Genomic DNA, 15,406 nt, shown 5'->3' with positions numbered 1-15,406 from the left:
ATGACTGCTTTATATGGGGAACAAATAGCACCCTCATATGAAGCTATCATGCATTTGCGTCTTCCATATGTCCCCATATCTATCTATCTATCTATCTATCTGTCTATCGCTCTAGACTAGAAGAGAGTTTTTTTTTTTTTTACCCGTCGCCTTACTGTTTCTTCCAGTGAATTTAATTCTCACACACAAATTATTCTTGGTTTAGGACCCTCCTTGATAATAAATTAAGATTTTTTTTGTGTGTATGATTCTCTGATGAAACACATTTAAATACCAAGAGCCTTCTCTGTTGCATATTTCTTTAATACTACAATTGGAAAGCAAATAAACTATAAACTTAAAAAAAATTAAACAGACAGTTTCTATTATACCGTATACAGTAGAAACGACATGTTATAAATATGTTTTCTACAGAAGAATCGCTCCAAAAGTTACAAAAAAGGGGTAATTTATTTTACATATACAAATATTGGAAAGTCAATAGCATAGGCGAAGAGGTCGTATTAAAAGAACGACAATAATAATAATAATAATAATAATAATAATAATAATAATAATAATAATATGTAAAAACACCCTGTTTATTTATTTAATTCAATTTCAACCTGATACAATATTTAATGGCTTACTTGTTTTTTTTTTTATATATATGTTCAGTAAATGCAGTCTCGCTGAAGATAATATATTTCACATGCATATCTTTACAGAGTTTAATAAATAGAGGTAATCCCTATCCTTCCCTTGATTTTAAAGAACTAGCATGATAATACTGTTGGTACACTAATAGGCAAAACCAACCCCTGGAAATGGCCTGTCTTCTGGAAACAGCTCCCCTACAGGTGTGTGAGGGTAGGAGGTTCCTGAGCGGTTCCCTGCAGCGTGGGATGCGAGGTCAAGTCAGTGTAGGATGGGTGGGGCTCGCAAGGTCCAAGGGGGTGCTTACCAGGGATCTGTGCGGTACAGCTGTAGTCCAAGCTAGAAGAAGCGTGGGGGAGATTGAAGATTGAACCCGAGTTACCAGGCATAGATTCCCTGTAGCTGGGCTCAGCATACCCGGGACTGCCCTGAAGGATGTGGCTGCCGTAGCCGTCCTCTTGCAGGGAAAGCGGATCATAATCGCAAGCCACGGCTGCCACCCTGCACCTCTTCTGAGGGGGAGGGCAGTCATACAGTGGGGTGGAGTAGGCAGCTAAACCCACATTGCCATGAGGCTTGGGGTAAGTGTTGGGCAAAGGGGCTTCATACCCAACGTCACCGGGCTGGAAGTAGGAGCCGATCAAGGGGCTCTGGCTTGGAGACCCCCCTGGGGAAGAGCTGACCCCCCCTTTGAGTTTGTGGTCCTTCTTGTATTTCATTCTTCGGTTCTGGAACCAGATTTTGATCTGCCGCTCGGTGAGGGTCAGGAGCTTGGCCATCTCGACCCGGCGTGGTCGGCAGAGGTAGCGGTTGAAGTGAAACTCCTTCTCCAGTTCCACCAGTTGGGAGTTGGTGTAGGCTGTGCGGGCTCTCTTGGAAGCTGGACTGGGAGGGCTGGTTTCTGCGCTGGTTTCACCTGCAGTGGAAATGGGAGATTTAGGGTATAGCTCTGGCCAAACGTTTTGTATCGCTTAGAAAGGAACTATATGAACATATGATTTTGATCTTGTGCTGAACATCATGTAAATCAAAGAAACTACAAAATTATATCCCAAAAGTCTAGCGGAAGCCATAACAGTAGTACAGTATTTCATGTTCGATTTTGAAAGGTCACATTTTTCAATGTCAGTTTTTCGTTAAGTATATGGGAACGTGGCATCTAATTCAATATGTTAACGTAACACTATCCGAGAGGGTTAATTTGGCTTTGTGAAACAAAATTAAATTAATTCTATAGGGTGATGCAAAACTTTTGGCCAAAGCTGTAGACATCGAATATGGTATCACGATTGAGAAATTGTACAATGAAGAGGGGGGGAAAAAACAGTTATTTAATACCGGGCTCTGCTTTCTCCTCTCTGCTTGAGGTCACCTATAATGCAATGCCAACACTGCCACAGTTGACTGACATTCCTGCTGGGTCCTCATGGAGAATGCTGTACTAACTGGTCATTATACAAATACATGATTGAGAAATAAAAGCTTTAGTGCTGCTGCAGTGTGAGGGGGGGGGGGGGCATTTCACCGTCTTTGAGAAAAGCATGGCTCAGGTTATATTTGCATGGTCGTGGTTAGATTTGCTTAGGAAGTCTATCTGCACTCCTATTGGCTTAAACGACCTTCAGTATTGTATCGATGCTCATAAACCGATCCATTGGTGCAAGACTGGATAATGCCTTGTTGAGAAAGAGAACAGCGCAATGCCTCAGACTGGTAATTGCAGTTAGCAGGCTCTTGTCATAGTTTAGTTAGCTTGACTGAACAAGCTTCATTTCCAAGCGTCTTTTACCTCCAGATCTTTTATGACATGAAGGAACGTGAGCTTGCGAAATATCACGCAGACAGGGATCGGGGGAAGCATGCTTCCGTTAAGGTGCAACCGGAATGTAAAGTGTGAAGGTTTGATATACATTGTAACAATTGTATGTACCCCTTTAACTGGCAAACAAGGGAGACATCATCGAGGCTCTGTCCTTGGGGCTATGTAAATTTGCACCCTGCAAAAGGTAACCTGCATATCTGAGGAACCAAGATTACAAACTGGTTCTTTAATGGTTCAAAGAGCCCTTTTGATCTTGGATGGATGACCCTGGTTTACAAATTGCTGTCTCTACTTTAAAAGCAGAGTTTGAACATAGGGGCTAAACAGGATCAAACCCAACTTTGGCTAAAGGGGTCGTCACCGGACGCTGGCTGCCGCACCTCCTGTGAACTCTGTTCATTGGTGAAGGTGGGAGATTCTCACTCCCTGGGGAGTGTAACCTGACCTGTATATTCATGCTTGTAAACTGGAGTCGGAATGACTAGGTTATGTTGGAATCCTGCCACCGTTCCGAGTCCTGTAGGGTTTGACCTGCAGCTTTTGTTCAAGATCTGACCTGCAGCCTCTGCATGCAATTGCTCTCTGTACTGTCTTTTTGGACTTCCTGAAATACAACTCTTTTGATAGAAGTTACCTGAAGAAGACTTCTTATTTTAAAGAAATAAAACAAACCTTACAAGAAAGTCATGTACTTTTGACAATTGCTTTGTGAAGAAGGTGCTAGCTGCACCGCCTCTCTGCTTGATTCCGAGTCTTATCTTATAAGTAATGGGTGGTTTGTTTTGAATTGTGAATTACCGAATGGATGGATTCACGTTTTAGTCATAACGCAGGTATGCAACGCGTACAGGCTGTTGCATTCAGTCTATAACTGCCTCGGACAAGCCGAGCAGATATTTTTTATCAGGCTACTACTTGGCAGTCCTTTGCTTTCTCAAATGCGTTACATTTTGTATTCCCTAAACTACATGACCTTTCCTTAAATTCTTAAACACAATTATGTAAACCCCTAGAGATGGACAAACTCCATAGCTAGGAGGTTACAACAGCAATGATACGCAATGGACCAGGCGCTACACAGTATGTAGTTTTGGACGGGCTTAGAGGGTCAGGTCCATTATTGGACAACTGGTCTAAATCAGCCAACACCTTCCAAGGGGCAGCTTTTACAAAGCGTTTCAGCTACAAAGCAGGCTGCAAGTTAGCAAAAAATCTACCAAAAAAATCGTTTGCAGTTTTCTGAAAAGATATATGAAGGTGGAGCAAGGTCCTTTGTGGAGTAGAGCTATCCTGTCTCCAAAAACGACTTACTCTGTATATATATTCCTGTTCGTTCTTTGAGAAAGCGCAGAACTCTTGGTGGTTCTTTGCTGTCGTGCTCCTTGTTTGTGGAGCTCTGTTCTGGATGACATCATTAGGGAGGCGCTTTTTTCTAATTGGCTGGAGCTGGGGTGTATTGTCTGCACACGTGAGCGCTCCTGTTTTGTTTGTAACTCTGTACAGTGCTCTGGGATGCCATGGCGTGAAGGGTGCTATATAAACATACATGTGTATTATATTGAATTGCAACAGCACAGTTTTGCAGAAATAAGCTCAGCTGCTCAGTCAATCAGTGTATACATCAATGCATGTATCCATCCATCCATCCATTATACTCATCCTTTCTAAAAGTTTTCAAAGCGTTACCTCCAGTCTTTAATTAACTATTTTGAAAGGGGAACAAAGTCCTGTTAGTGTTGCAGAAGGAGAAACAGAACGCCTTAAGAGATCTTGGATTATGACTGAATTGTTTGGCCTTGGTTTTGTAAACGAGGAGTTCATTAAAGTAAAATACTTTGAAAATATGACCTGAGTTAAGAGTCGGCATGTAGTCTTAACACCAAACCCATTACATGTTGGTTTTCAATATCCACACGCCTGTTCACTTCACCCACTAACACAGCTCAATAAGCACAGGTACGAGGCGTGAATGCTTGTGCATGTAAACGTTTGTTACCTGCCCTCTGCTAATACCTCTCTGCATTGCATTGCTTCTTAGCTGTGCCACATTAGAAAATAGGTCAGAAATTATTATGCAGAATAATGCAGAAAATAAATGCTTTAAAAAGACTTGATTCCATAGTCTGCTGCCATAACCCTACAGGAAGCAATTACTACAGCAGTGTACGGTGCATTCAAGAGTCAAATTCAGAATAGCTTCATTAAAACAGAAGAATATCTATTATAGAAGCATGTGTCGCTGGATCTGGTAGCATTCAGGAGACGAAGAATTCTCTTTTTAGAAAAGTTCTAACACTATATAGATTGTACTGTAGTGTATTATACAATGCTGTTATACCTGGCTATGCTTTATATTTTATACAACTCAAACCTATACAAAACAGATTTTCAAAAAATGCATAGAGTCTGCTCTAATACACGATACTGTACAGAACTACTGTGCTCCTTCCACATTGCTGCTCAGTTCTATAGCTGAATGTACATGACCTTTCATTAACCCCTGAAGGTACACAAGGAATCGAGCGCTTGCTGTTCAAATGGTTTCTTCGAAGAGGAAACTGACCATTTGGGCGACCCGATCCACACTGTCAGTACATTCCAAACCCTGTTTCGCGCACCTCATTATTGCAAAATTAAGAAAGTTAGCATCGTTTTTATTTGTGGGACAAATGGCCCTTGTACATTAAAAGGGTTAAACCATTAAGTGCCGCTGTCCTCGTTTGACAGGCTACTGTGTAATGTTTTGGAGCATTTTTGCCTGGAAGCATCTACCTGTTATTATTATTTTATTTCTTAGCAGACGCCCTTATCCAGGGCGACTTACAATTGTTACAAGATATCACATTATTTTTACATACAATTACCCATTTATACAGTTGGGTTTTTACTGGAGCAATCTAGGTAAAGTACCTTGCTCAAGGGTACAGCAGAAGTGTCCCCCACCTGGGATTGAACCCACAACCCTCCGGTCAGGAGTCCAGAGCCCTAACCACTACTCCACACTGCTGCTTTATATTATATGTTATTTTTATTTTCTCTACAGCTATATCGCTATGATAACATTCTAATTTTGTTAAATGTAAAAACGACGTCTAAATGTAATGCATCATAATGACACAATACAGCTTGTGTTCTCATTTCTTTAAAAAAAAAAAAAAAAATTGGTATTCGATGGGTTAATTGACGTATAAATTAGACAGATAAATATAGATAAAGTCTGCAAAGCTCATTTTACTACAGAAAACATCTGCCATAGTATTATTATTATTATTATTATTATTATTATTATTATTATTATTATTATTATTAATAGTACGTACCTGAGTCACTGAAATCGTTTTTTTGCTGCTTGGATTTGTGACGCGTGTCTTTCATCCAAGGGAAGATCTGTTTCGGTACGTTATTGCCAGTGGAATTCCTTCTGCCTTGGCCGGCTGCCGAGGTGCCTGTACTGGGGAGCTTGTCTGCCGGGTGCGGTGGTGCCGGTGCCTGATCCGGGCTACTGCTCTGAGTCGACGTGCTGCTCGAACCTGGAGACTGCACCGCGGGCTGCAAGCACAGCGGCAGCTCCGCCAGGTCGGGGAGGCGGCAGACACCTGTTCTTCTTGAACTCGGGTTCTGTTCGGTCTCCCGGCTGGGGGCGCAGGGGGAAGTGTCCGGCTGGTAGTAACTGGCGGACGGGTACTGCACTGGAGCTGGGTAGGCCTGTGGGCCCATGTACCCGAGTCCTGTGGGCTCTTGGTAAGAACACCCCCTGAAAGACCCTGCATTCTCGTAATAGAGAGCTTTTTGCATATTTAGTTTGGTATTTTTTTAAAATGTGTTATTATTACTATTATTATTCCTGCAGGGGTCCTGACACCTTTAACCCCCGAGATCACGTGACCTGGTTCCTCCAATGGGCCCTTTCCGAGGCTCTTCGAAGTCTTCTTTATTATTAATACTAGGAGTCCCGGGTTCAAAGGTAATGGAGGGGCATTTCAGCTTCACTTAGCAGCGACCCGGCTCGGCAGGCATTCTAAAACACACGCGGGACGGCTCGGCCCCAAATCTGGAGCTGAAAAACATAAAAAAAGACAAGAAATAAAATTAAAAACACAAGACCCAAACGAAAGACAAGGGGAGACTGACTTCTTAACGACCTGGAGGGGGACGGATCTATAGAAGAGACGCCTTTCGCTGTCCTCGGGCGTTCCACCTGCATTTTTTTTCGCTTTACCCACAACCCCCCACCCAAAAAATAATAATAATAATAATGCCGCTGGGAGACAACAATAGATTACACCCGAGTGCCAGTTAAATATAAATCTATATTCTTATCATATTTTAATCCGGGCATGGTAGGTCTAAAAACGCGTTTTTCTGTATGTTTATTTTTTTTTAAAAACTTTCCACCTGACTGTTTCAACTCTTTTGTGCAGAACTGATTACAGCTTAAAGCAACATCAGTATATGATCATGTATTTTTACGCATTTTGTATTGCAGAAGCGAGAAGTGTACCCGAAGCATGACTTGTACTACTTAAAATAAATAAATAAATCACGCTTATAAAAGAGTGTTTTAAAAGTCCCGGGGTCCTTGTTTCAAATCTACTTGGATAGCCCCGCTTCCTGGTTTCTTTAAAATATACAAAGAAACGTGCAATTAAGTTTTATATATTTTTTAAATGCATATTGGATGAATTGTGAGCTGTGCTGTTTTGCAATTCAGTAGCTGGATATTATTTTAAATTAAACGATTTTATTGGAGCCACAGGGATGAGGGAAACAAAGGCTAGTGGAAAATAATTACCATACACAGACAATGCGATCACCACAACAGACTGCGGCACTGGCCCAAAACACTATCGAATATTTACTAGAAAAATTCACCTATTCCTGATGCACCAAACCGACTGTGGAGATTCTCCCAAAAAAACACACTCTTTTGAGTTCGATTTTTAAAACCTTTTAACTTTTAAGAACGTGTCTGCATTGTAACCAGACATGTACACGAAGGTGCAGCGCACATTAACCGCGGACAAAGGAAAACAAAATATCGCTAGATTTGTCTGTAAAAAAATGTAAAAGAGTCACATTCATTCAATCGATGAGACGACTCGGTGGATTCTCTATGCATGCAAAACTATTTGCTTGAAATAATAAAGATGGAAATCTATGGCGAGGCGAAGAATTTCTCACGGTAAGGGAATGGGGCTGACAAAGAGCTACAACACAAATGAATGCGCATCGAGAAGGAGTAAATGCTAAAATATATATACAATCTGCTGTATCTAAGCCTAAAGCAACTGACACGTAAAGAGTTTTATTAAAACACCTAGCCATCATTTAAAGACTAATAAAACACTGCTCTGCATGTTTTGTTTTTTAAAGAAATTCCATGCATGCTTTGTTTTATTCGTAGTCGGTGTTCTGTTTTTGCAACAGTGGAAAATGATCCCGAATCGTGCTATAAAATGCGGTGCTGCGTGCAAAGCGAAACCCACACCACCCTCAACTTTGTTTATTTTCCTCTTTTTTTTTAAAGAGTTGTCCATTTGCTTCCTGGCATGATCGATAGCGTCGAGAACAACGCGAACCCGGATCGACCCTGCCTGCTCGCAGATATAATCTCCTTTAAATTGCTTTCCAAGTGTCTCCGTGCGAGCAGTGGAAGTGAGGAGTCAAGCGGTTCAAGCATTTGTCGCTGAGATTCTGTTTGAAGCAATTACATCAATACAGCGCCGTAGAGCATGAATCTGTACCGGCTTCACAAGCAGAACGAGGGCTTGTATTATTATTATTATTATTATTATTATTATTATTATTATTATTATTATTATTATTATTATTATTATTAATAATAATAATAATAATAATAATAATAATAATACTTGCATCAATGTAAAAAGTATAAACTATATAGTAAATATAGCCAAAAACCGGCAATAAAACCCTCTATGAAATTACTGAACCCTTCCATGCACTCAAATAAATAAACTCTACGATTAGATAATGAAACGCGCAATGCACCTCCCTCGCTTAACACGCTGAGCCTGTACCCCGTTATGAAGCGCGCCGTTATATTTTATAGCTCGTACGTGGTATATATTATGAATGTTATTGCTGGTTTAGTTTACACGTCGTTCAGGCAGCACGAGGTCATAATTCAAGCAACCCAGCCAGTCTGTCACAGGAAGAGCATTACAGACCCTACGCGCGAGACAAACCCAGCGTTACACGCTGAAGAATAGGGAGAGGAGAGACCCTTAAAAACGTGAAAGGTTATTAGAAACAGTGCGAGCTAATCGCGTGCATTTCTTTAATTATAGCGGGGTTTTTTGCACAATTTTTGGGATCAATTAAACAGTATGATTCTAACTCGTATTATTATTATTATTATTATTATTATTATTATTCTTAATAATAATAAATTGCACGGTTACATATGCATTTAATTTCTCAAATGCCATTTACATTGGTGTGGGAAAATGCGCGTATCACATTACTTTTGTTTAAAATAATCATGTTTTTTTTTTTTAAAGTGCAAAATCATACATCGCGTTAAGCCTGTGCAGCCGCGGCGTGCGCGCATTTTCTTTTGGTCATGTTTTTACTGAGTCGAAAGACACGGCCTGCAAGAAATGCCTCCCCCGTCGCCTGGTATAATAAATCAGGACTCTTCCGAACAAAGATGGGATATGCCGCGGCGGCAAGGACTGCCTTGGTTCGGGGAAACGAGGGATTTACTTTAGATATATATAAAAAAAACACACAACAACGTTTAGGAAACTTCAATAAATAAGAAATCCACAGTTTCAATTCTGGGGGGGTGGGATTTATCCAGCGTCCTCCGAGTTATTAAGGAGGCCGTCTTCCGTGTGAAAACCGATTGTTCTTTGGAAATCAATCTTGTTTTAAAAACCATTCGTTATTTAGAGCCGGCTGAATCGTTGTCACCGCGCCTTGTCACATTGAAATATTCAGCGTGCCTAGTATAGGAGCGAGGATTGGGCTCTGGCACCGTCCAAACGGAAACTACAAGTTAAACCCAGCTCTTCATCAATGTGAATGCAGTTATAATGAAATAATATCGATAAATACTTCAATAAACAAACACGTATTGCTTTGGGGGGTCTTCTCCATATTAAAACCGACTAGTGGATATAAATCTGCAAAATGTCATTGCATTTGCTTCAGCCAGCGAATCCCATTTGAGTTTTTAATAATTATGATAGATGTATCTGTTATCATAAAATAACGCAATACAACATTTAATGGAAAATACTGAAAATGAAAGGGATTGCTCTAGAATTATTATTATTGTCAGTGAAATGATCAGAAAACGCAGAATCTAGTAGAACAGCAATAATAATAATAATAATAATAATAATAATAATAATAATAATAATAGTGGCTTTTTCTCATGTATTTAGCATTTCCATTTCAGATATGGGGTATACTATTTGCAATGCATTTGTCTTTAGCATAGCAAGCAAAATATTAAACATGGATTAGCAAAATATAGTTCATTAAAACCCCATTGCATTTCCTTTAAATGATAACTACCGTTGGTAAAGTCTCGCTGTATCATCGATGCAAACCCAACCGGTTTTAAATGTGCCCTGTGGAAACGCATCTTGCATATTTTTTTTTACCTCGGCAAACGGTAGCTCGGAGCTGCGTATTTTACCATCGTTTATTTTTATTTTATCTCAACGCCGGCACTGGAGTAAAGAGAGAGAGAGAGAGAAAGAGAGAGAGAGAGAGATTCCTATAGCCAGACTACTGGAGCAAGACTCTTTCAGTCCTTAGAAGCAGCTTCGACAAATTCGAGTGTGAACTCTATTTGAACCGAGAAGAACGCAATAAATCATTTTCTTTTACAAAAGCCCCGGCGTTCGCTGGGAATGTCGATCCCGCGGCCCTTCTTACCTTGCAGGCGCTCGGAGTCGCTGGAAAGAACATTGAACAACAAGGGAAAAGAAAAGTTCACAGAATCTGCGCACCGAAATACAAGGAAAAAAAAAATATTAAAGAGTTTCCGCAAGGGAAGCAGCGAGGGGGTTTTTTGTTGCAGAGAGGGCGATATTTTTTTTTTGTCCTATAGAGATTATCACCGTTTAGTGGTCGTTAAGGGGGGGTGGGGGCGGGGGGTGTCAGTGGCGGTGTGTGGACGTAACGAAGCGTCATAAAGGAGATGTAATCAAGACGGGGCAAGAAGGTTTGCAATGATTAGAGGAAATAAACGCGGTAATGGATCCGACAGAGAGGGAGAGAGGGAGGGAGGGAGAGGGAGAGGGGGGCGCTTCGTGCAATCAATACACGGTGATGGCTAAACAAAAAGACAATCTAAAACTGCATCGCAAGCCTATGCTTTAAAATTATATATATATGAAATGCTTTCTCAAAAATGTTGCTGAGGCTTTGAGAACAGAAGCATGCCAAATCTCAGTTTTGTTTCGATGCAACCCCTTCTGTGCTGTTTGAACACACACACACACACACACACACACACACACACACACACACACACACACACACACACACACACACACACACACACACACACACACACACACACACACACACAACATGTATATTATTTTTATCTGTCTCAAGCTAAAAACGCTGCCAAACTCGCTATGCATTTTTCAGGTCATTTTAGTTTCTGATTGAAACGTTGAAAGGGAGAATTAGAAAGGAACCAATTCTCTCGAGTCTGTAAATGTTATATGTTGAAGAAGCAGATTTGTTCTTGTGATAATGTGATAAAAACGCATGGCTACATATACCACACACACACACACACACACACACACACACACCCCACACCCCCCTCCACACACACACACACACACACACCCCACACCCCCCTCCACACACACACACACACACCCTACAGTCTGTATCGTAATCATCCATATCCACGTGCACAGATATCTCTATTTTTTTGTTGTTTGTTGTTCTCATTCTTGAATTAAACAGATAACGTTCCCCCCGGAAGCCAGCATTCTGCACGGATGTTAATGGGTTTAGGTATTTGTGGTTCTAACGAAGCATACAAATGCGCCTGTCTGCGCGCCTCTCCAATAAGATTTATGAGTCCTCTGCCTCCTATTGCTGTAAACAAGGACGTGTAAAAGAAAACCGCTCGACTCGGCAAAGCGCACAACGCCGCGCCTCCCCAGCAGAGGAGTGGGAGGACGATTTCAAGCAACTCGGCAGCTTTTACACCTCCATGATCTACAACGGCACCGCTTCATTCACTCTGTCTTTCTGTGTCAGGCCTTTATAATCACATGCAAACCTTTTTATTTATTTATTTATTTCATTTAATACTCCACTCCTAAGAGAAGGAGACAATGCGGGAGCTACACTCCGGAAGAAAAAATAAAGAAATATATGTTTTTGTTTTTTTTTGGTGAGAAAACCGAGATTACCGAGGAGTGCCATATCTGCTCAAAGAGAAAATATAGCAGCTCTGTATGTATCTTACTAATGAAATACACCTGTGTTTATATAACTTACTACCACTGCTAATAATAATAATAATAATAATAATAATAATAATAATCTTTTCTATTCTATTTTGATGATGCCTCCTACTTCAACATAGCGTACTCTCAAGTTTTATCGTTTAATGCATTCCACAAAATGTAGCGAAAATAATTTACAGTATTTAAATGCGCATTTAAATGAAATAAATACAAGTAAATGAATAAACTTTAGACTTACACAATGCTTTCGGGAGTCTTTCTAAGTACGAACTTTCAATGACTTATTCGCCTCGTTTTAGCTTTTAAAAATTGGCCTTAATAAGCCCAGGGAGTTTGTGTTGCATGTAAGCCTAACACCCGCGGATATACGGAGCCTACCAATACATTACAGTTCATCTCTGTTGATCTGTATCGTGTAAGAAGACGTGTCATAGCGTTCAAATAGTTCAGCCTGTCAATGCAATACATTATAGAACGTAGACTTGTTAACTTTCATAGCGCGTGCCCCAAATATTACACACCCAGGGTTCAACCAGAATCGATTCGTGGTTGATCCACATCGACAATATATTGCGTTTCTTTCTTTCTTTTTTTTTAAATGCAAGCTTTATATACTTTTGGTCTGCAACAGACGTGTGTAACGTGAGCAAATATTGAATTTGCATGAATATTGTTTGTTTAGAAATAGATTACAGCATTGCCTTTTTATTTTTCCATAAACAACGAGCAGCAACGAGATAGAATTGCTTTAGTTTTAGTGTCGTGATTATATATATATATATATATATATATATATATATATATATATATATATATATATAAATTGCATATAGCCTTGATGCAAAACAGCTCGGAGTGCGGAGGATGAGAATATAAGGCCCGCAGTCAGAACTCCTTGTGAGGCTCAGAAATACGAGGGCTCGCCTTGCGGAGGACCGCATTTCATACGCAGCATGTATAGCAATTAAACACGAGGGCGGTTTTTATGGGTTTATGGTTCCCGTGTTGGCTCTATAACCCAGGGCTCGTTTGCATTGCAGATCCGCGTGTAGCCCCATCCTGCTGTATTCGTGCGATTGTGATTCTGTCTTTAACCAAGTATTAACTGATCTATCACCCTCCCCGACCTGCTTCTATACACAGTACAAGCAAATTCATTCACACACACACACACACACACACACACACACACACATATATATATATATATATATATATATATATATATATATATATATATATATATATAATTTCAATACCCTTAGAAACCCATTGATAATCTACTAGAATTTAAAGTTTGTCAGACTAGATAGACTGTCTGATTCTTCATTTTAAAAGTATACAAATATTTACACCAGTAAATCCCATGCTACTATAAGTTAGCGATTTATTTATTTTTCATTATTATTTTTCTCCAATTACTTCCTATTTATATATATATATATATATATATATATATATATATATATATATATATATATATATATATGGGCATTTATTAGGGCACCCCATTGCTTCTGTTTTGATTTGTTGTGCATATGAAATCAAACCATGGAACTAAAAATTATGGAAAATTGTAAAAATAAGCAAATTAGTGATTGTCTAATTGAATCGATGACTTTAACAAGCCACACATGCAATTAATTTAAAACAGCAAGAGAAAAGGAACACAGAGCCACACGTGGTGAAACGCAGGAGACTTTTTAGAAGTTGTTTAAGACTCCTGATTAAAGCACAAAGCGGTCTGACACACACACACACACACACACATACACACATATATATATATATATATATATATATATATATATATATATATATAATTTCTTGATTACAAAGAGGAATGAACACAGTTGTTTGTAATAGACTATCCATAAAAAAGGTGAAGTTGCTATCTGAAGTGCGTTGCCTGACACACTCACACACAGACTGTGCGGGCCTTCGCTTCAGCATCCGCTTATACACTCAATAACTCCGCGAAGGCCAGGCATGCACGTTTTTATTTGTTTGTCTATAAAGTTTATTGCAATGTATTAAAATGGCAGCGGTGATTACCTCGACACGAGGATCAGAGAACTCGAACCGTTTTTTTAACGACAGCCTCATCATCTTTAGTGACCTTTGGCTCGGATGGGTAATATTTCACGGCGGGTTTAGCGGGTTGTCAGATGTGTGCGAATGAATACCTCTTGGTTTACGGTCTTACCTCAGTCGTGTCAGGCAATGCGGGGTTGCAGGTATAGCCGATAGTCCAGAGAAGGGGCGCTCTGTGTGTGTGTGTGTGTGTTTTGAGATGTTGCTGCGCGCAGAATGTTGAAGGGTCGAGGGCGCGGGGTGCTGAAAATGTCCTGACAAAAAGTGAGCCATTGTGACGTGAGCCGCTCTTTCAGGAAAATAACAACTCAGCAAAATGGCCTGAAGCTAATTGTCCGATCACGTGGTGAGCACGTCGACTTTGTGACATGACAGCTGTAGTTCGGGACATGTGTATTTATCTCTTTTTTTTCTATTACAGTTTCTCAGATTGATGATAATTGATTCATGTGTTGGTTGACCTGCTATAACCCGCTTTCTCTCTCGCTTTCTTTTTTCCTTTCTAGCTCAACGCGTTTGCATTCAAAATGGAACAACTTTCGTGTAGTATAGGCTACTTTTTAAAAATAAACACTGCATTTTTCTTTCATTCTTTCTTTATTTCTTTTTTCCTTTCTAGCTCAACACGGTCACTGTTAAACTATCTATCTATTCTATACTGTAAACGTTTTCTTCATAAGCGATATTTAAAAACTTTATTTAAATATGGGAAAATAAAACACCTTATAAATATACTGGCAGCGATGTATTTATGTATGAATTAATCTTGACAGAATAAATGCAGTTTTACCAAGCTCCAGTAACCAGCAGTGAAAACGCTGCGGATTGCTAGCTGTTTAAAGAAGACTCCATCTCCCAGCAGCAATGCGGATCAAGAACTCAATCTCCCAGCAGCCTTTGGAACGCCCATCCATGCCAATAAAGTACACTGTAAAAAAAAACACAAAAAAACCCTGAAAACGTTCTGGTTCTTTCAGCATACATTCTCAGTCCATACTTTGTCCATTTTATGTTTGGCCTCAAGGGCTCTCTGTAGTTGTAGTTTTCTTTGCATACTTTGAAGCACACGTCTCTCTTATAGCCCCCACAATGCAAAGCGCCCCGGACACACCCAAGCACACGTGTATGAACGCTGAGTCTCCCCTGGAATTGCATTATTATTATTATTGTAATGTGAAGTGCAGTCCTCAGCATTTTACTCATTTAATATTGATCAGAAGACACGAGAAGAAAGAGGTGAGCCTGATTTAATAAAGAGTTTGGAATGGGTATGATGGGTGACAATATATAGCAAAACACAAACAAACGAGAAAAAAAAATGTTTACTTTACTAACACACATTCAATTCCCATGATGCGTGCAGTGTGTGTGTGTG

The 15,406-nt window shown here is 39.9% G+C and overlaps 1 protein-coding gene across 5 annotated transcripts in view; it reads right to left on the bottom strand.

The window, feature by feature from the left end:
• Nucleotides 1-282: 282 nt before the first annotated feature.
• Nucleotides 283-15,406, bottom strand: part of LOC117962250 (homeobox protein Hox-D3-like) — a 76,048-nt gene continuing 60,924 nt past the window's right edge. For 2 of the 5 annotated variants that reach the window (XM_059011703.1, XM_059011702.1), the window contains exons 4-6: nucleotides 14,822-14,959; nucleotides 5,779-6,515; nucleotides 283-1,552 (exon numbers count right to left, since the gene is read on the bottom strand). In XM_059011703.1, the coding sequence (XP_058867686.1) occupies nucleotides 834-1,552; nucleotides 5,779-6,253 (1,194 nt within the window). In that variant the 5' untranslated portion in view covers nucleotides 6,254-6,515; nucleotides 14,822-14,959 and the 3' untranslated portion in view covers nucleotides 283-833. Of the gene's footprint in view, nucleotides 1,553-5,778; nucleotides 6,516-6,600; nucleotides 6,684-10,372; nucleotides 10,526-14,143; nucleotides 14,411-14,821; nucleotides 14,960-15,406 lie in introns of those variants that run through there. The other 3 variants (XM_059011701.1, XM_059011704.1, XM_059011705.1) reach the window with 3 other exon arrangements.

This window comes from Acipenser ruthenus, chromosome 42, assembly GCF_902713425.1.
Source record: "Acipenser ruthenus chromosome 42, fAciRut3.2 maternal haplotype, whole genome shotgun sequence".
Classification (NCBI taxonomy): domain Eukaryota; kingdom Metazoa; phylum Chordata; class Actinopteri; order Acipenseriformes; family Acipenseridae; genus Acipenser; species Acipenser ruthenus.
This window is presented reverse-complemented; position numbering and strand designations above follow the sequence as displayed.